The sequence below is a fragment of the Caenorhabditis elegans genome, chromosome V (assembly GCF_000002985.6).
Source record: "Caenorhabditis elegans chromosome V".
NCBI classification, from domain to species: domain Eukaryota; kingdom Metazoa; phylum Nematoda; class Chromadorea; order Rhabditida; family Rhabditidae; genus Caenorhabditis; species Caenorhabditis elegans.
Window position 1 is genome coordinate 10,402,970 of NC_003283.11, and position 19,806 is coordinate 10,422,775.

Here is a 19,806-nt window from a genome sequence, read left to right on the forward strand (position 1 = left end):
TTTCACTGAAGTTTGAGCTTCTCGTTGCTAGAATATTTTCATGTATTTCCTTCTCATATTTTGAAAAGTATTCTGAAATTCAAAACCACACTTATTGTCAATCATGTTTAACAAAAAAAATTTCCCGTGTTTCTTCACTCATTTATTTATCTTCGTTATTTTCAGAAGATTCATTTAAAAACAGATACCCACATGTGTCACAGTGATCAGATAACATTTAAAAAAGTTCATTATGGCCGAATAATTTAAGCAACCCGTATCTGAAAAAAGTGAAAAGTTAACAATACACGTATAAATCATAGAATGGCAGTTACTGGATCCGTTTTTCGAGAAATGCAATGACATATCTTCTTGAGAATTCGATCATTCACACAAAAAGAGGTATTACCGTATCTGAAAACAATATTCTTGAATCTGATAAAATAATTACTACTATACTTGTTATTCCGTTCAACTTCCCCTAATGATGACCATGTATTTGTTTTTAGATTGTGTTCCAATGTTGACTCGAGAAGAGCATTACTTGGTGCTTTGGCACGAACCACCACGTGATATCTGAAAATATATTCTCTTCATTTTTTATTAATTTAAAAATTCTTACTGCAATGAAAATGACTGCAAAGGCGTGTCTTCAGATTTTACGTCTTTAAGAACACTCAACATAGGCAAACGGACTGATGAAAACTCGACATTCTGAATTTCCATTGGAGTACACATATACTCTGTCAATTCTTTTGAATCAGGTTCATATTCTTCAGTTTTTTCGGTATTTTCCAGCAAGTCATTCACGATGCGCATTAGCTCTACAGCCGCTTCTTTTGCTTCACTTTTCGGGATCTCTATCTCTGAGAAACACGGACAAAAGTCTGATGGAATCTGGAAAAAAGTGTTCCGATAAACATCAAGAGATGAAAAATAGGAGGAATAATAGGGAACTAACGCCTGCTTCATAACATCCTATTCGTTTTGGGAAGGGATCAAAATAGGAATAACTGCGTTTCCGATCAGTTTGAGTCCATTTTTCACCGACTTTTCCAGTAGCAATTTTTCGGAGGGAGTCATTTACATCGAACTGAGTTGTCATCAGTTTTGAGTTGACCATCAAATTTTCCACAATCTGAAAAAAGATTGGCATTCAAGATTGGATATTTAGAATTTTATTTCATTAATGAGTGTCTACTAGACAGTTGTAAATGAGACGTGCTTTGCAGTGAAGATCTTTCACTTTTACAATAATTCAAATTCCAGAATCGTATTTAAATCAATTTAAAAGATTTCCATTGGTTGTGTCTTTATTTCTTATCACAAAGTATGGCAACCAAGTTGTTGGTTGCCGAAAATTTACCGAAATTTCGGCAACCAAAAGTTGCCGGTCGCCGAAAATCTTGGTTGCCGCACAGCCCTGGTAGGCATCTTTAAAGACTATAGTCTATAGTTGTGCCAGTAGGCAAGTGGTGAAATCGATCTGCCTACGTGAATGAAGAGCTATTTCATAAAAAAATTAGTTTTTGAATTTATTTGAAAATATTTTGCGAAAGAATATTTGGTAATACTCCAAAATGATTATGTTCAAATTCCAAGATCGGCGAGCTCTCCTAGATTAACCAACCTGTGGGTATTTTTTCTTGATTCCATCAGGTATTCTAATTGAATGAAACGGCATTCTCGATTCAATTCTTCCAATTACAGTTTCTCTGATTTTATCATATCTATGTCCATGATCCGAAAATACAATAATAATCGAATCCTCCATTCGCTTTTCATTGTTTTTGAAAAACTTTTCAAAATCATCGTCAACTTTTCCAATTAAATTCAGAAATCCATGGCTCATATCTTGTGACCACCAAAATGCGAACTTCCTCTTTTTGTCGTATTTCTCCAAGAATCTGAAACTGTGCTCTATAAACCACACTTCTCGATCAAAAAGTCAATCACGGAATGATAAGAAACGGAAACGTACTCTTCTAAATATTTCAATTGAATTTTGTGCTGTGGTGTGCTATCATAACATGAAGCAACTGATCGTCGTGATATAAGTGACCAAAATGCAGAGATCCAGAATGGGCGAATGTAGTGGTCAGTTGGTTGTTTTAAGAACCCTTCTAGCATATTTTTATAGGTGAATGTTCCAATATCAGGACGATCTTCAGCAAATAATGTTGCATAACCATTATCTGAGAACGTTTTCCAAATGAAATCGAATTCGTCAAAAGCGATATGCCAACTCTCGTTTATTTCAGTCGAGAACTCCTGAATAAATAGAACTAAACAAACGTCATATTGGTTTTACGAATGTTTTGCTGACTGGGAACCCAAATAATTTGCTAAAAATTGGCAATTTCACAGTGAAATATTGAATATACATTCAACCGAATAACTTTAATTTCTTGAACTTTTATTTATTTAGATGAACTGACCTTCACACCGACACCTCTCTTTCCTGTCAAAATAGCCAAAAGGTTTCCATATGTATTATCATGAATTTTCATATGACCTTCCATGTCGATAAATCCTGCTTCTTTCATATATTTATAGGTTTTTTGCATTTGACGAACGAAGTTTCCACGGGACATTGAATCCAACCCTATCATTATGACAGATGGAAAATCTGACGTCGATTGTTCAATCACTCTTAAAAATATGTTGAATTTCGTGAAAGGAAACGCAAATGACTCACTTGTTTTTGATATTCGATGATTTTGGGACAATTTGTGTATAATGATATTTGAATATCTCACTTTTCAAAAGATTATCTGATTCACAAGTGATTTGGAATACTTCATCAGAGATTTTAATTGATGAAGTATGAGTTAAGTTTAGAGGAACTGGTTTCTCATAAATCACATCCAAATCTGTCACATTTTCGTCATGTCTTATACCGGTTTTATAGCACCTTGCGTTTTTTATGACTTGAGGTTCAAACTGAAATTTGAGCTTTTCGATTTAGTAATTATCTAAGTTCGAGAAATCACCGTAAGAATTCCATTATTGAAACTTTTCACAGCTTGTACTTGCATGGTAGAGCAAACAAGAGGAGAAGGTTTTGAATAATATGACAGAATTGATGGATCCCATGGATCAGCATCAGGAATCACGCATTCAGATTTTGATTGAGAATCTCGAAGTTTCTGAACATTTTAATAATTTTATATTTTTTGGGCGCAGTTTTTATTTTTAACTGCGCCCAGTAATATAAAGAATTTGCACATAAACCCTATGAAACTAGTGAATAAAACTGACCTGGAGATATAAAAAATGTGGATGAGTTGAGAAATCAGTTTCTGTTCGAAAAAGCCCGTAGTAAACTCCAAAGCAAATGACGAAGATAAGTGCAACTTTTGAATAGTACGTGATATAGTGAGAATAATTGTAGAAGATTCTCGGAAATAACATTTCAGATTTTAAAAAATAATCATGAATACTTGTTTAAACGACGATACTGCTGAAAAGTATAATGTTTTAAAATTCATTTTGAATAAATCAACGTGGTTATCTGGAGACAAAAAAACGTGAAAAAAGAGACAAATAATCACGTTTTCCACTTTTTTATTTTGTGTATAATTAGTGTGAAACCGCAATTTTTATTTAAAAAAAAGAATTTCCAAACAACGAAAAATAGTCAGGATATAGTTATTTATAAACATTTAAAAAATGTCACATAATTCTCAAAAATCTAATATTTCGTAACAGTTTTCATATTAGCTTTGACCTGCAGGTGCAAGTGTAAAACTAAAAATGCAAAAAAGCGCGACTTTCAAAGTTCGAATGTTCACAACAACCACGCTCGTTTCCTTGGAAATGAGAAGAGTTAATGCACAAAGATTGAAAACAAAAAAAGAGGCGATTTCCAAATGGGGATGCCCATTCTCAAAAACAATAGAAAATGTGTTAAGAATGCAAAACAGAGCAGGTGACTTTAACAGAACGAGCAGAGAAACTACAGATTCGTATTCTTTTTTTTTTCGAAAATCCAAATGTGGGAGGCGGAACATTAAAATCTTTATGGTTTATTACGATGGTATAAAGCACGAAACGGAGGACGATGTGCACTTTATTGACAGAGAATGCAGAAAAATATTATAAAGTTTGTTTAATGTCAAGATAGAAGAGTTGAAATTTGTAAAAATGTTGTAGGGAGTATGATAAAAGTGTAAATGCTTTCAGTACGTTTTAAGGTCAAAATATCATCAAATTTTTTGGTAAACGGAATGCGATAGCAATTATTCAAAGCAATGCAAATATCCTTGTGTCTTATGACAAAATTATGAAATTAGATGTTATTTTAGTGTTTGCTGAAGGAAACCCAATTTAATGTTTTCATGAAATATGTAATTACAAAGGGGTAAAAAATTATACTGGAACCTAACACAATATCAACGATGTTCAGAAAACAGAATGAGTATAATTATGAAAGTATTTAAAGGAGGACTAACGGTTCGGACGATTTTGAACGTATAGACTCAAAATGGGCTCAAATAAACGAATTTCGTAATGAAACTTCACAAAAATTTTCCAAAAATTTTTTATGGCGGTTCAAATTTTTGAAAAAATTACACTGATTTTAGCTAAAATCTTGAAATTCGCCCATTTTTCCGTGTCACATCTGTCCGAAGTGAACTTTTTCGGAATTATCATCTTTTATTACATATATTAATAGTTTATCTCATTTAATTTCGTAGATTGAGGTACATTTAAAGCCGATAGGTAACCAAGGGTGTCAATTCCCGTTTCCCGTTTTTCCCGTTGTCCCGTTTTTGGGGTGTTTTCACGGGAACGGGAATTCCCGTTGTCCCGTTTTTCAAATTTTCACGGGAACGGGACATTTTCCCTCATTTTTTGGCTTTTTAAATATCTGTTTAATATTGAAAAAATCGATAAAAATGTTTATAATGCAGTTTTTTTTTAATAATTCGCCTCGAATACACTAAAATTTACGCCAACTATGCACTCTTTTTTTTAAACCGCCCACTTTGTCCCGTTTTTTGAGTGTTTTCAAAAAAACGGGAATTCCCGTTGTCCCGTTTTTGAAAGTTTTACGGGAACGGGAATTCCCGTTTTCCCGTTTTTAAAATTTTCACGGGAACGGGAATTCCCGTTTTCCCGTTTTTTAAAGTTTTACGGGACATTGACACCCTTGTAGGTAACCAAAAATCATCAAAATTGGTTACCTATTGGCTTTAAATGTACCTGATGTGACACGGAAAAATGGGCGAATTTCAAGATTTTAGCTAAAATCAGTGTAATTTTTTCAAAAATTTGAACCGCCATAAAAAATTTTTGGAAAATTTTTGTGAAGTTTCATTACGAAATTCGTTTATTTGAGCCCATTTTGAGTCTATAAGTTCAAAATCGTCCGAACCTTTAGTCCATTGGTCCATTTAATACGTAGCCATCTCATGGTAATTAAAATAATAATTTTGTGCGATGACATCCGCAAATGTTGGCTGTGAAGATCCTCATTCTGTTTTCCAAACATCGTTGATATTGTGTTAGGTTCTAGTATAATTTGTTTACTCCTTGGTAATTATATGTTCCCTGCTTGTTAAATTTTGAGGCATCGACATAGATTAGACATATACTCTATAGAGTCAAGTTTGACAAACATTCGACATCTATGGGCATTTCTTGTTTTTTTTATCTTGTTTGATTCATGTGCGCATAATTACTCATCAGGAACAATGGCATCACGGAAACGCAATACGAAAAGTTGTGAGAAACTACAATATTTGAGGCCGTATTATTTTCATACTTCCGAAAAACATATTTTCTATAACTATCTGTGTGAAAAGCTATGTGTAATTTTTCCGTTTTTACAAAGTATCTCAAAAGTTAGAACTTTACGTTTCCCTCATCAATTAGACCCCAATGGGCAATTCATCATACGAAACTTTTTGTATCTTTTGATCTCTGTTCAAATAGTTCAATGAATATGTGCCAGTTGAAATGTTTGCAAAGCGAGTTTTTTTTTTCGATACGATGCTTTGATAATATCATTTTATTTCTCTTTTTACTAATTTAATGTGTCAGTTCAATTAACCAATTTCTTACTTGATTCAAAAACTACTTATATTTGTTCGTATTTCAAGTTATTGACTTCTTACCGTACTCATTCCCTTTTGTTGAATTTATGGTTCGAAAAAGTGAAAAATAAAATAAAATGAATGAACTTTAGTTTTCAATATTTTTGTGTCCCCTGTCTAATGTTTATTGGCACAATATCAAAACTGAAACATTTCCGATAAGAGAATTATATTCAATCGAGTAAACAATTAGGAATAAATAATACATTTTCCTGCTAGCGCGCAAATCAAAGATAAAAAAGCTGAATGTTGTTAATTTGATTTTTTTGCGTTTCAAATGGATGCATTTGAACATTCTAGGTCTTCGAACCTGCAGCAATGCTTGGAATTACTACAGAAAGCTATATATCTACATGTATTTAACTGAAAAATTTGAAACATCTGAAAACTTTTTTAGAGCGTGTTTTTAAAAAATTTGGTCATTTTGGACTATGATAATTGTATTTTAACTCAGTCCTCACTTACGATCGAGAGGATTCAGAAATATCCAAAAAGAGATTATGAAGCTATAGAGAGCTAGATATTTCAGTGAATGAACCTAGTCAACATTTTTTTGCAGTTTTGTTCTTGTGTTGTTCCCCGAAGAATATTGTGGACAATAAACATTTCATTGAAAAAATACCTTTAACAAAACAGTGAAGAGTAAAGAATTTTAGAAAATTCGTGGAAAATTATGATCTTCGGTCAGAACAAGATAACTTTATTTAAATGTCTCACAAAATATAGAGGCACATTGCAGTGGCCATACTGAGTGCAATCTTGTCGTACTGTGAAAATTTTCCAATTGAAACAATGTTGATGGATTCTTGATCAATACGAAACTTGTTCATTTGCTCAGTTGTCAAGTTTGTGTGTGTGCGAACAGCTCAAATAAAATTGTTTATGTATTATTTATCATCAGTTTAAAAGTTACCATAACTGTGAACAACTGGAATGGAGATCAAGAAAAGGAAGATGAGGAGGCCAAGCATTGTGAACAATGAGTAACACTAGTTTTTTGTAGTTTGGGCTGACTAGTTTAAATAAAGCAAAAAATGGGAATGGAATGGTAAATGATAAGGTGATGGATCAATATGAGCAACAACAAATAGTGAACTAGTTGTACTCTTTTATCAGTTGATGTTTTGTAGATAGAATTGAGGTACTGAAAATAATATAAGGAAGACTAATAAATGAAAAATGAATATGTATCAGATATGCCTAATGACTGTATCTTTGTAATCAGTCTTTTGTTGGAGCTCATAGTTTCCAATCGAAATTATTTCATTTGATTGTGGAACTACATGGTACAATTGATATGGGTCTGTGAATCCGGAATACTCGACATCGCTTTTTTTGGTGATATGTTGCTGAAATTGAAAATTGTTTTTAAAGGTGTCTGTAGTGGGTATGTAAATGAATGTAGTCCAACATGACCAAAAAAACAATGAATCCCTCCAAACGTTTTTTTGATTTGTCAATTAATTCAAAGTTGTGATAAATTTCCAAATTTGCATAACAATTTTTTGAGTAATTTCGAGCAGTAAACGGCTCTAATTTATAGAATTTTGAAATAAAAACGTTAAAAGTGCAATTAAAATTTAAAACTCGTAGAAAAAACGTTCTTTTGGTCTACTTCAAAAATGTTTTAGACAATTTTTTATAATCACATGAAAATTAAGAAAAAACCATTGAGTTTCACGTACCATGAATTCTCCATACACAGCGAAGCCTAGATGCAGCTCCCGTACAAATTTTATTTTCAGGTTTTCTTTGATTAATTCACATCTATGCAATCTTTCAACAGAGCAGCGTGTTGGTCGTACAGATCCCGGTGGGCAGAAAATCGAATTCTGTTAATTATAATCATACTTTATTTTTTTCAAAAGTTACAAAAACTTTGATCATGTCATAAAGTACAAGGATTGTCAAAGTCTACTTGTTTGTTCCCTCAAATAGGAACTAAATTTTTGAAAGTATGGCCTCATGAATGATTTTATGAATCTATTGCAACGTGACAATATTGACGGAATAAGTACCCAGGCTTTTCATAGGATCAATGTGACTATCGGCACTTTATCATAAACATGTAGAACGTACCTCTGAAAAACACCTTTCAATTTCCACTTTGAAGTTGATACCATGATGCTTAAATGTCGCTGTTGGCAAATCGTAGTACTCATAAAAATTTCCATTGATAGTTCCAATGTCGTCACACAAAAAATGAGGAATAAAGTTGTTGTTTTCTCAAGAAAATGCTCACTTTTTCAATTTTCACTTTCTTCACTTTTGGAATTTTCAGCTTGAGAAAAATCGCAACTTTTGAATCTCGATAAAATGGGTGACAAAATACTTCTTTAACAGTTATGATCGATAGAAGTTTGGAGTTGTCAATTGGAATTCGTCGTTTAATTTTCTGAGAAAAGATAAAGTTTAAGATGGCAGATTTTGACATAGCTTACAGATAAAATAATTGGATGGTTGAGAATGATTTCTGAGAGTTCTTCATTTCGTATCAAAAGTTGAAGACTTGTTCGAAGGGTTTGTTCTAGTAGCTCCTCAAGATGATCGTATTTTACTTCTTCTCTCAATTTGCCCACATCCTTCCACATTTCATTAAAGAATTTTCCAATCAATGACTTTGTTTTTTCCATCGGAGTTTTTACATGTTCTAGTTTTTCCATTGCTTTGGCAATTCCTTTCAAGAGTTCCGGACTTAGCGTTTTTTTGCTTCTTTCGTAGAAATTATGGAAATATTTGGCAAGTCGAAAAACTTGTTTACCAATTGGTGATCTTTTTTCTCTATTTATCAGAAAGGCTGAAAAAATTCAAATTTTTTTATGAATTGTTAAGTAAATGAATAAAACTTACTTCTATCTCTCAATCCACACTCTTCTTCCAAAATTCTTGTCACAGGAACATGATTCAAACTCATTCCAGAATCAAACAATAGTTCAACTGGTTCTTCATAGTAATCAAATTCGTCAGGAATATATAACATGTTTTCTGTTTTACAAGCTCGCCGTTCATGAGCAAGGTGGTGAGCCTTTGAGCTTATGAAAAGAGAAACAATGAAAAGATAAAGCATTGTGAATGCTCGGACTAATGCTACACACCACATGGTCTTTAAATACCCCATTTAGCATTGACTGTTCCTTAGTTGACAACCCACCTCTGCAATCACGGTTTCAGTGATAAGACAGATGAAAAACGCGGAGGTCGCAGAGAAAGGTAATTATAATGAGGAATTCGGATCTCTGAGGAAATAGCTATTTTTTAGTGTTTCCTAATTGACAGACTGTTCCTTTCACTTGTAAGGTTTGAAATGAAAACTAGAATGAGCAAGAAATGAGCATCGAATTCTTTCAATTTCTTCAACTAAGTTTTCAAGTTGCTCATATTTATTTTTACTCATACCAATACTAAGAAAGTCCAAAAAGTCCAAAAAAAAAAGAAAAGTCAATTTGCTTCCGTTGTTCCATTGTTCTGGCTTTCGAATTTTTTTCCTCAGGTCATTAATTTGATGTGTACCAGTTTTATTTATTTATTTTTATACCATATCTCCTCTAATAGTTTTACACCCTTGCGAGTCGATCGAAATTAGTCTTGAAATATCTATTAGTATTGCAGTCTCTAATAGTCTTGTACCCCTTTTCTTGCCAGACCAACAATACTTTGCTGAAATTTCAGCAGGTTTGGTAATTGTTGGGTAACTTGAACTTAAAAGCGTTAAAGTTTTACAAAAAATGGGTCACTTTTCCAAAGGTCATTCGAAACTTGTATTGCACCCTTACCAACCAATTGAAAATTAGTCTTGCATGCTCTCTATAATGATACATTGAGAATGAAAATTTTTTCAAACTTTACGTTTTTTTTTTAATATTTAAAGTTGAGCTGAAAAATGTTTTAATTTTCTAACTTTGTTAGGTGGAAATTTTTCTTTCGAGAAATTTCAAGTTCAAAATTTTTAATTTGTTTCAGTCATTGACACTTAATACTTTTCTCCGCCATACCAAGTTTTTAACAAACTCGCAGCTAGTGTTCTGGTGTTTTAAAACTGTAAAATGGTCGAACATTTATCTGAGTTAATATCATTTTATTAAGCTAGAATTGATGTTATAGATGGCTACACCTTCAAACTATAATGATACCTAGTCGGATTTAGCAGGAGAAAACACCGACTGAACACTTTAAATAATTCATTTTCATTCACTTGTTCTGAAAATAAAAATAATACAATTATTTACAAAGTATGTAATTGATTAAAAATTGAATAAGATATGAGACTTTTAAAGTTTAAAAATTATGGTGAACAGTCGCGTATAATTGTTTCCTTTGATCCGGTCTCTTGACTTAATTCAAGATTTCCAAATGAGAATATTTCTCCGCTTCGTGGAATAATGTGATACAGAACGTGCGCGCTTGTATTCCACGAAGATTCAAGATCGTTTATCCTTGCAATGATTTGCTGAGAAATTGTTTTTGTTTGCTGAAATTCAGGAATTAGCTAACCGTGAAAGCTCCATAAACGGCAAATCCATTTTTCAACTCTCTGGAAAAATTTCTTTGTTGATCATTTTTGATCAATTGGCACTGCTTTACATTTTCCTTCGAGCAATTTGTTCTTCTAGTGGTTACAAATTTACAAAAGTTGATGCTCTGTAAATAAATGAATACATCAATTTACGTTTGCATGTTCTCTGACCTCGAAAAAACATTCATTTAATAATATTTGATAAACATAACCATTTTTCTTGAATGTTGCGTCTGGTAAGTTGTAGTACTGATAACTATTTCCGACCATGATTCCAATATCATCACACTGCATACATAATTTTCAAAAATTTTGTAAATGAACCCATATCAAACCAACTTTTTCCACAATCAACTTCTTAACTTTAGGAATTCTAAGCTTGACGAACATAATTACATGTGATCGTTGTTCACGTTGATAACACATAACATCTGTTGCAGAGATAATTGAAAAAAGTTCTTGATTTTCAAACGGAAATCTTTGTTTTAATGTCTAAACAAAATCTTCAAATTTACAATTCTTTCACCACTTACAAATAAAACTTTTGGATGATTCAGAATCATTTCGGGAATTTTTTCGCCGGACATCAGTAGTTGGATGCTTGTTCGGAAAGTTTCATCTATCAACCACTCCATTTTTTCAGATTTGAAATAATCTATGACTTGATCAGCCCTATTCCACAGGGATTTAATAAACTCTACAATTTCATCAATTTTCTCAATTTTTTCGATAATTTTATATAATTTTTTAAGCTTCTTGTATAGATCGTGTGCTCGCTTCACAATCGATAGTCGCTTCCTTCTTCTGACCCAGGAAACTTAAATCTTATTCTAAATTAATGTCACAATAATTTCAAACCAACATCCTTCTTCAAACTCGCACTGTTCTTGCAGAATTCGTGTCACGGAATCCGGATTCATACTAGTTCCAGAAGAAAGCGATAGTTCAACTTCCTCTTCATAATAATCAGTTTCGTCAGGAATAAATCTACAAGTAATATTTGATTTCAATTCATATTTTTCAACTCACAATATCTGTTCTGTAATACATGCTCTTCTCTCAAGTGCAAGACGTTGAGCGCTTATGCAAAATATACAAAAAGGTAGTAATATGAAGAAGTTTTGATGCATGATTGAATTTTGCTGTTCCCACTTTTACCGACCCAATGGTTTATTATTTTGTACTCACTTTTTAAATACCATTTTAGTAAACAAAGAACGGGACATTAGTCCGATAAGAAGAATTTTGCAACTCAGAAATTATCATGAGGAATAATTTTTCAAACAATAACTTTAAATGGTTGCAAGGAAAAGGAAATAATACAGAAAATAGTCTATCAGAAGGTTTAAAAAGCTCTCGGAATTCTGTACTTACAGTTGTTATGTTTTAAACTTCGTGCTTCATTCAGATTTACAAACATTCAAACGTCTTTACCCATTTCTTTGAAGGAAGTGCGCAATGTTTTGCAATGTTAGTACCTTGGATTGCCGTTGCTCAGTTGTTTTTTCAAAATAGTTATCGAACGAAACTGCAGCAAAAGAACAAAGCAATGTGTAAACAATGAGTCAGTCATTGCGTACTTTTCTTCATTCATTACGGTAACCACACAAATATTTTTTACATGTTTTTGATGAGCAAAGCAGTGCTAATATTATGCGGTTGCATTAATTGTTTGAAACTGTGAAGCATGAATCATAAAAAAAACGGAAATTAGTTCATACATTAGTTTAACTCACGTGGTGACTTGAATTTAAAGGAAGATAACGGACACCATACAACGTGATGGCGTGTAACACGCCGCGAGTCTATAGCTGTGACAAGTACAGTAGAAAAAAAAATGTTCCGGTTGAAAAAAATCCAATAAAATCTCAATATGCACCGTTAAAATAACAGTCAAAGTTAGAATAAAAATTGAAATGAATGCTTAATTCTGTACAAGTCTGCCTAATTATTTCTGACGTTAGGATGAAAAAGATGACATAGATCCATATACCGTATATATTTTATTAGTCTTGCACTCCTACTGGTCAATCGAAAATTAGTCATTCAGTCTCGATTAGCTATGAAATATGAAATTTCTCAAATAATCTTGCACCCCTCAGTTAAAAATAGTCTTGCATTGAATACTAATTAATAACAAGTGGTAAGTAAAGTTTTTATTGAAACATAACTTATGAAAATAATAAATTCTGTGAAAAAATGTAGGCATGGAACATAAATAAAATGTATTTGGAGGGTAGACATTCACATATTGATATAAAAAACGGAAAAATCCATAATAGTTGAAAACTATCGGACACCTGTAAATAAATGTTTTCTGGAACTTTGATAGCTTTATTTCAAATTTTTTCAAAAGAATACCTTGCTAATATCAGAAAAACTGCAAACTCTGGAATTTTCTTCAATGCAATTGATTTCGCGAATCGATTCAGGTGGACAAAATATAAAGCTCTGATTGATTCGAACGAATTGTGGAAAATATATGTCTTACTAACCTCCATTAAACATTTATTTGTATTTATTTCAATTGCTCGGAACGGACTTGTCGCAGACTCATAATACAGATAACCACTGTTCATATAAATTTCATAACTGGTGCACTTTAAAATGAGGAATTACAATTTTTCATCTTCAGTGATATAAGTATGAACTTACTACTTTAATCAACATTTTTTCAACTTTTGGAATCTTCAATTTGAACGAAATTGCTGCCTTCGATTGAAAACATGCAACGTTAGTAGCCTCGACTGTTGAAAGAAGTTTAGAATTATTCAAAGGGATTCTTTGTCTAATTTCCTGAAACAAGTTAAATGACAATTATCATAACATCTTAAACTAACATATTGAATTAATGGATGACTAAGGAACAACTGGGAAAGTTCTCCATTACGAAGTAAAAATTGAATACTCGAGCGAAGCTCGTATTCCGCAGTTCTTTTAATCTTTACTCCCGCTTTGTAGATAGCCGTCTGGACATCAAAACACTGCTTCTCAGTATTCAGAATCTTATCTCGGTCGGCGTAAAAAAATAAGCAATATTTACTCGTTCGCGATACTTGTGAATTTCTTCTCCTTCTTTTTGAGCACGCTAAAAATCATTCATTCTGTGAGAACTTTATAATTAACTTACACTTATAAATATGACCACATTCTTCTCCAATAATTGGTGTTGTCAAACCATATTTGTCTCCAGACAACACGACTGGTTCCAAATAGTAATCATATTCATTGGGAATGTACCTTAGAAATAACTGAATTACACCTATTAATATCAATCATGAACCCAACACAGCACAAAAGTTTAGATCCTAAAATTATTTCAAAACGTATTTCCAGCTAATTTTAACGATATCCCCTGTGATGCAAAATGTACTTACAATATTTCTTTAATTTCACACGCATGCGATCTTGATGAAAATGTAAAGAAAACTATAGTAGAAAGTGTCAAAAATATGTTGAACATGGTAAAAACAAATGCTCAAAAATTAAAACATGCTTCGTGAATTTATAGTAGGAAAAAGTTGACACTGCAAGACACTGAAAGATAAGAGCAGCCATGAAGGTAATGATGAGGAATAAATGTTTTTAATTATGAAATCATCGAGAGTAGCTGAATACAAAATTAATACATTCACAAATTATTTTTCCAACAATAATTATTTTTACAAAAATTATTCTAGTACAACCCGCTTCATTAGATGCGTTATGACATTTTCTCTGAACAATTTCGAACATTTTGCTGTCGAGCTCTTTTTTGAACAATGCTAAAACAAACAATTCAGACAGGTCCGTCGACTGTGAGGAAATTGTGCTGAAACATTTATTGAAATTTCAATGACCACGCAAATTTAAAGTGTTTTTTTTTCCAAAATTAATGTAGCTAAAATGTTACGAAATGTCAAAACTGAAAAATCCGTTTAAAACAAGAATGATGAGTCTACAACACGGTAATAAATTATTTATTCAATTATAATTCGTATACAGTATGTATGCATTCAACAAAATAAGTTAATGTGTATCCGAAATAAAAATTAAAACAATGGAATTAGATTTTTTAAATATTGATGTACATCATAGCAGGTATCCAAAATAGTTGAAAGTAGGAGAATTTGCTGTCTGATCCCTATAAAACCCGATGGTTTATATGATTGAATTATTCTAGAAGAAGATTACAAAAATATCAACCTTTCTTTCTAGCGAAACCCTGCAAATTTTGAGATCTTCTTCTTTGCAATTTATTTCCCGAACAGCTCCAGGAGGGCAAAATGCAAAACTCTGAAATTTTATTTCTTTTGCTTGTAAAAACCGATTTCTCTCGGTTACCTCAAAAAAACATTTCTTGATATCTATTTCCAGTCTTCTCAACAATTCCGTCTCAGATACGTGATATAGTAGACCATTATTTACAGAAATGTCGTCGCACTGCAATTGAGAATTATGTTTGATTGTAAACTGAAGTATAAACTACAATCTTCAACTTTAAAATTCGAATATTTTCTACGGAGACGCTCTGACAAAATTGATGAACAGATAACAATTTCAAGACAACTCGTTAATTTCTTCATATCAAAAAGAATGTGGGGGCTAAATCCATGCCAGTTTATCAGAGAGCAGAGAAGCTTGGAAAGTTGTGATAAGTATCTAACTAGAGATACCCCCATAGTTGATGTAGGTACAGCACAAAAAATAAAACTTAAATTACTTTTTTCACAGGAATCTCATAAACTCTGGGAACTTTCAGCTTCAGCACCATGACGACTTGAGAATGTTTATCACGTTGGTAACAAGTAACATCTGAAGCAGCAACACGTGAAAGAAGCTGTTGATTTTGAATTGGAATTCTTTGTTTTAGTGCCTGAAAAAATTAATTTTTAAAGTTTATTTGTAATTTTTCCACTCACAGATAAAACGTTTGGGTGATTGAGAATTATTTCTGGAATTTTCTCTCCACTAATCAGCAATTGAATACTTGTCCGAAAAGTATCTTCTAGAGCTTCTTTCATTTCTTCAAGTTCAAAGAATTGCATGACTAGCTTTCCACCACTCCACAGGTCGTGGATCACCTCCACAAAACTCATAACTTTCATAACATGTTCAAAGTACTTATAATATTTTTTAAGTTTATGGTATAGATCGTGTGCTCCTTTGACCATAAAATTGGTTTTTCTTTTCACTCGGAAAGCTAAAGTATAACATGAAGATCAAAGTTTTAATAGTTGTACACCTACCGTCTTTTTCGAACTTGCACTCTTCCTTTAGAATTCGTGTCATTGATTCAGGATTCATGCTTGTTCTGGAAGCAAGTGACAGTTCAACTTGCTCTTCATAGTATTCACCATAGTCAGGAATCCATCTTTATAAAATACGCTTTCTTCGGTTAAAATTTAGAAACTCACATTATCTTCTCAGTGTTGCATGCTCGTTTTTCAAGAGCAAGAGATTGAGCGTTTATGCTGGCAAACAAAAATATATATAAAATTAGGGAGAGCATGATAAGAAATCAGCTTCACTGGCATAATGAGTTTAGCTGTACTTTTTATAGGTAGTCTGTAAACAAAGGAAAACAAGTTTTGGCATGATAAGAGGAAATTTTGAAAACAAGATGAGGAAGACTTTTTGAACTATACTTTTTTCCTACTGTTCTAGTATAGAAGTAACAAGGTGTGAATAAAAGTATTAAAAGATTGCGGATCTCGGATTCAAATATGCTAATTGCTGGCTCTTGCATTAAATCAGAATTAAAGTCAGTTTGCATGAATATTGTATAAACTTCATAGGTATATTTCACAATTAACGTGAGATCCCATCTATGGGGGACTAAAAATTTCGCTAAAATCCCATCAATTTCCCACAGAAGATGTCCTTAAAGTTTTCAACAAATAAAAATAAATATTATCTTTTTGGATTCAGTGACTCATTTTGTATCTTCCGCGTCTCTATACAGTAACCTCAAAAAGCAAAACAATCTGTACTATTCTTTATGAGTGCCGATATCATAGACTCATTTTTGTAGTTTACTTCTAACTGTTGAATCGCTTCGATGATTCAAAAAACGGAAACAAGTCAAACTCACGTGATGTCTCAAAATTGAAAACAGATAACCGTCAGTTTATAAATCACAGTGCAATGAATTCACTTTTATGAATTTTTCAGCTTCGAAAGTAAGTATCTTATTTCTTTTTTGCCCAACTTTAGCTCTCAGCAGCTTCTTACCCAAATTTAGCCAACTTTTCATCCAAGTTTTTAGCCCAAGTCTGACCGAAGTTTAAGTTTTCTAATGCAAACTATCCCACTAAACTTTGGCCAAACTTTGGTCCAAGTTTCGCCAAAGTCTCGCCCAACTTTGAACACGCGGCGCGCCGCCGCAGCGCCCTCGGCGGACAAAAAATAGGAATTTTGTGATTGGAACTGTTTAAATATCATTATTATGTTGCTAATTTAATGTAAATCCGTGAAGAATGTTTTCTGTTATGATTAAATTTGAATTTAAATTTTTAAAATCAATTTTTGATAGCTAAAAGTTGTTATTCCCGATCATTAAATCAAAATTTTGAACTACTCGAAAAGCTTTTCTGAAATACTGACCCCTCGAGAATTTACTTGGCACTTGATACTTGATAGAATGTTCAGAATGTTGGGTTCTGAAGAAAAATGATATCAATAGAAAACTGAAATTCATTTATTATGATTTAGCATTATCTAATACAGTACTGACTGAAAATTAACCTAAACCTATGAGAATGGCTACGCGTAAGTAGAAACAACAGTTTGTAATATTAATATTGAAATTAATAAAATATTCTCGCGCGACCATCATGGCTCAACAGGTAAGAGATCAGCACAACGGGAAAAACGATCGGAGTGCAACATACAGGTGAATCTTTGGCTAAACTTGGTTTAAACTTGGGCTAAACTTGGGCAAAACTTGGGCTGAGTGAGAGTGGGCTACACAGCGGTTGACTTTTTTCCTTTTTTGACGCATCGCCCAAGTTTGACCCAAGTGTGGCCCAAGTTTGGCCAGCTTCTAATCCATGTTAATTTTTTTTTGGGCGAAACTTGAATTAAAAGCTGTGAAACATGGGCAAGAATCTGGCGGCGAATGCCGAGAGTGCTAAATACTTCAATTCTGAAAGAAAACTTGAATAATATTTGGCACGGTGTTATCACAAACCTGAAACTTTAAAGTATGGAAATCAGTTTTTTCCAGATTTCAATTAAAAAAAACTTTTGAAATGAAGAATTTCATTAACTTTTCTACAGATTGTCGGCTCTGAATCATGACATGGTAAAGCAAATTGATAGAAAGACAAGAGTTTTAATGAGATATTTAATATCCTGGAGCGGTACGTGGTGGTGGGCAGTGATCGCAAGCTCCCTCGGATCCACTCTCTCCATCTTGTCCTGGTGCTCCAGCTTGTCCTGGGGCTCCTGGGGCTCCTGGTGCTCCGGCATCTCCTTGTGGTCCTGGGCCTCCCGGTTGGGAAGATCCGGCTTGCCCTGGTTGTCCTGGAGCTCCGGCTGGTCCTGGTGATCCTGGTGGTCCAGCTGGTCCTGGAGTTCCTGGAACATCGACGACTTGTCCTGGGGCTCCTGGAGCTCCGGCGTTTCCGTTGGATCCTGGTTGTCCGGCTGGTCCTGGTGGTCCAGCTGGTCCTGGTGGTCCTGGAAGAGCAGCTCCTCCAGATTGTCCTGGGGCTCCTGGAGCTCCTGATGGTCCCTTTTGTCCTGGTGCTCCTGATGGTCCTGGTGGTCCAGCTGGGCAATCGAAGCAGAAGCTGTCTGGTCCAGCAGTTTGATCCTCAGAAGCATCTTGTCCTGGGTTTCCTGGTGCTCCTGGAGCTCCATCGTTTCCTGGTGCTCCATCTTGTCCTGGTGATCCAGCTGGTCCAGCAGCTCCAGATCCGCATGAGCAGCATGATCCTCCAGATGATCCACCGAATCCTCCGACAGCAGCGTCATTTCCATAAGATTGACGACGAGCCTTGCGGGAAGCACCAGAAACTCCGAGGCTACGGTGATATGCGTCTCTCTTGATACGTCCTTCAACTCCAGAAACTCCTTGGAACTGAAATCAAACATTTAACTAAAATTAAAATTATTCAACAAAAAAAACATACTCTCTTATACTCATCCCAAAGTCCATTTGATCTGTGTTGGCAGAATTCAACCTCCGATTGAAGAGAAGATTGCACATGCTGCATGTAGTTGTAAAGCATTGGAACAGCAATAATTGCAGTCAAAGTAGCAATTGTAGAGACTGCAATTCCGAAGAATGCAACTTTACGGAGAGACTCAGTCTCCTGGGCAATCTGCTTTAGATCTTCCGACATCTAAAAATTGTTTGAAATGTAAGTGGTTCAAAAAAAAGGGGTAAGATTGAAGGTTCGAAATAAAGTGCTTATCTCCTGCCGTTCTTCTTCTTTTATACGCGCGCAATGGCAGCAACACCGTCAATATTACAATAGCAGGTAAAGAAAAGAGGCGGAGAATGACGATAAACCTTGTGTGGGTTTACAACTGTGAGAACACTTATCCGTAGTGATAGTTGTGATTATGTTGTGATATGTCTCACAAGGAAGTAAGATTAAGAGTACTATTCAAACATCGAGACTTAATGTAGCATTCTTATAAGTGTTAATTGTCTGTGATGACTTTATCTAACAGTTTCAAAGTGGTTTTTCAATTGAAACAATGCTACATGTAGTTTGATTATAAAACATTTGTAAAATTTTTCAATGTGAATACATTTATTAACTAGCTCCTAGTTGAACTATGTACTACAAGTTGCATTTTAGAGAGCTAATTTTTTTCACATTACGCCAATTTCAGTTAAAGTGTTCTGAGAGCTGCAAATTGCATTCAACGTTTTGAAATTGTTGAATGGTTTATTAGAATAAAATTAGGGATATTCTTCTTTGAGTTTTAATATGTCTTCACTTATCTCTGTGTGATCAATCTGATAGCTGATAAACATTTTTGGTTCATTATTAATACTAGGGTAAGTTGGTTACATCAATCAATTTGAATGTTTTTTTTTAAATGAAAATGTGTAACTTCATTTTTATTGGATGTACACATTGTACATGAATAAGGTTTCAAAAATTGGCATTTGAAATACTTTACCAATAAGGTTAAATTTTAACAAACAGTATATAAAATTTCGTCTAAAAACTTGCTTTAAAATTTAAGACGCTACATCCTGAAAGTTCACCA

At 33.6% G+C, this 19,806-nt stretch overlaps 6 protein-coding genes and 1 pseudogene across 7 annotated transcripts; all 7 read right to left on the reverse strand.

The window, feature by feature from the left end:
* Positions 1 to 211: 211 nt before the first annotated feature.
* Positions 212 to 3,444, reverse strand: F15H10.7 (DUF229 domain-containing protein). The gene is made up of 10 exons (NM_073273.5): positions 3,241 to 3,444; positions 2,973 to 3,128; positions 2,678 to 2,922; positions 2,418 to 2,631; positions 1,961 to 2,250; positions 1,610 to 1,886; positions 941 to 1,117; positions 602 to 876; positions 439 to 555; positions 212 to 393 (listed from the first exon to the last, which is right to left on the reverse strand). Exons 1-10 carry the CDS (start codon positions 3,391 to 3,393, stop codon positions 297 to 299), a joined length of 2,001 nt encoding a protein of 666 aa, NP_505674.1. The 5' UTR covers positions 3,394 to 3,444; the 3' UTR covers positions 212 to 296.
* A 3,349-nt stretch (positions 3,445 to 6,793) lies between these two features.
* Positions 6,794 to 7,111, reverse strand: F15H10.12 (uncharacterized protein; the record flags this gene model as incomplete). Its single annotated transcript, NM_001269287.3, has 2 exons — positions 6,994 to 7,111; positions 6,794 to 6,945 (listed from the first exon to the last, which is right to left on the reverse strand). The coding sequence occupies exons 1-2, from the start codon at positions 7,049 to 7,051 to the stop codon at positions 6,794 to 6,796; spliced, it is 210 nt and encodes a 69-aa protein (NP_001256216.1). The 5' UTR covers positions 7,052 to 7,111.
* Positions 7,112 to 7,270: 159 nt separating this feature from the next.
* Positions 7,271 to 9,180, reverse strand: F15H10.6 (annotated as a pseudogene). Its single transcript has 5 exons — positions 8,931 to 9,180; positions 8,522 to 8,877; positions 8,160 to 8,475; positions 7,766 to 7,912; positions 7,271 to 7,429 (listed from the first exon to the last, which is right to left on the reverse strand). Coding segments are annotated over exons 1-5 (1,228 nt in total).
* Positions 9,181 to 10,241: 1,061 nt separating this feature from the next.
* F15H10.9 (SUN domain-containing protein) lies at positions 10,242 to 11,741 on the reverse strand. Its single transcript, NM_001028636.4, has 7 exons — positions 11,623 to 11,741; positions 11,456 to 11,580; positions 11,127 to 11,410; positions 10,933 to 11,085; positions 10,765 to 10,881; positions 10,572 to 10,718; positions 10,242 to 10,527 (listed from the first exon to the last, which is right to left on the reverse strand). Exons 1-7 carry the CDS (start codon positions 11,721 to 11,723, stop codon positions 10,363 to 10,365), a joined length of 1,092 nt encoding a protein of 363 aa, NP_001023807.3. The 5' UTR covers positions 11,724 to 11,741; the 3' UTR covers positions 10,242 to 10,362.
* Positions 11,742 to 12,764: 1,023 nt separating this feature from the next.
* Positions 12,765 to 14,056, reverse strand: F15H10.10 (Insulin/EGF-Receptor L Domain protein; the record flags this gene model as incomplete). The annotated part of the gene is made up of 7 exons (NM_001028635.4): positions 12,765 to 12,893; positions 12,955 to 13,044; positions 13,089 to 13,193; positions 13,249 to 13,389; positions 13,434 to 13,681; positions 13,724 to 13,833; positions 13,971 to 14,056. The coding sequence occupies 7 exons, from the start codon at positions 14,054 to 14,056 to the stop codon at positions 12,765 to 12,767; spliced, it is 909 nt and encodes a 302-aa protein (NP_001023806.4).
* Positions 14,057 to 14,540: 484 nt separating this feature from the next.
* F15H10.5 (DUF19 domain-containing protein) lies at positions 14,541 to 16,092 on the reverse strand. The gene is made up of 7 exons (NM_073275.6): positions 15,990 to 16,092; positions 15,822 to 15,946; positions 15,495 to 15,775; positions 15,296 to 15,448; positions 14,917 to 15,015; positions 14,779 to 14,868; positions 14,541 to 14,716 (listed from the first exon to the last, which is right to left on the reverse strand). The coding sequence occupies exons 1-7, from the start codon at positions 16,082 to 16,084 to the stop codon at positions 14,648 to 14,650; spliced, it is 912 nt and encodes a 303-aa protein (NP_505676.4). The 5' UTR covers positions 16,085 to 16,092; the 3' UTR covers positions 14,541 to 14,647.
* Positions 16,093 to 17,818: 1,726 nt separating this feature from the next.
* On the reverse strand, positions 17,819 to 18,933 carry col-13 (Cuticle collagen 13). Its single transcript, NM_073276.3, has 2 exons — positions 18,711 to 18,933; positions 17,819 to 18,658 (listed from the first exon to the last, which is right to left on the reverse strand). The coding sequence occupies exons 1-2, from the start codon at positions 18,921 to 18,923 to the stop codon at positions 17,921 to 17,923; spliced, it is 951 nt and encodes a 316-aa protein (NP_505677.1). The 5' UTR covers positions 18,924 to 18,933; the 3' UTR covers positions 17,819 to 17,920.
* Positions 18,934 to 19,806: the final 873 nt, after the last annotated feature.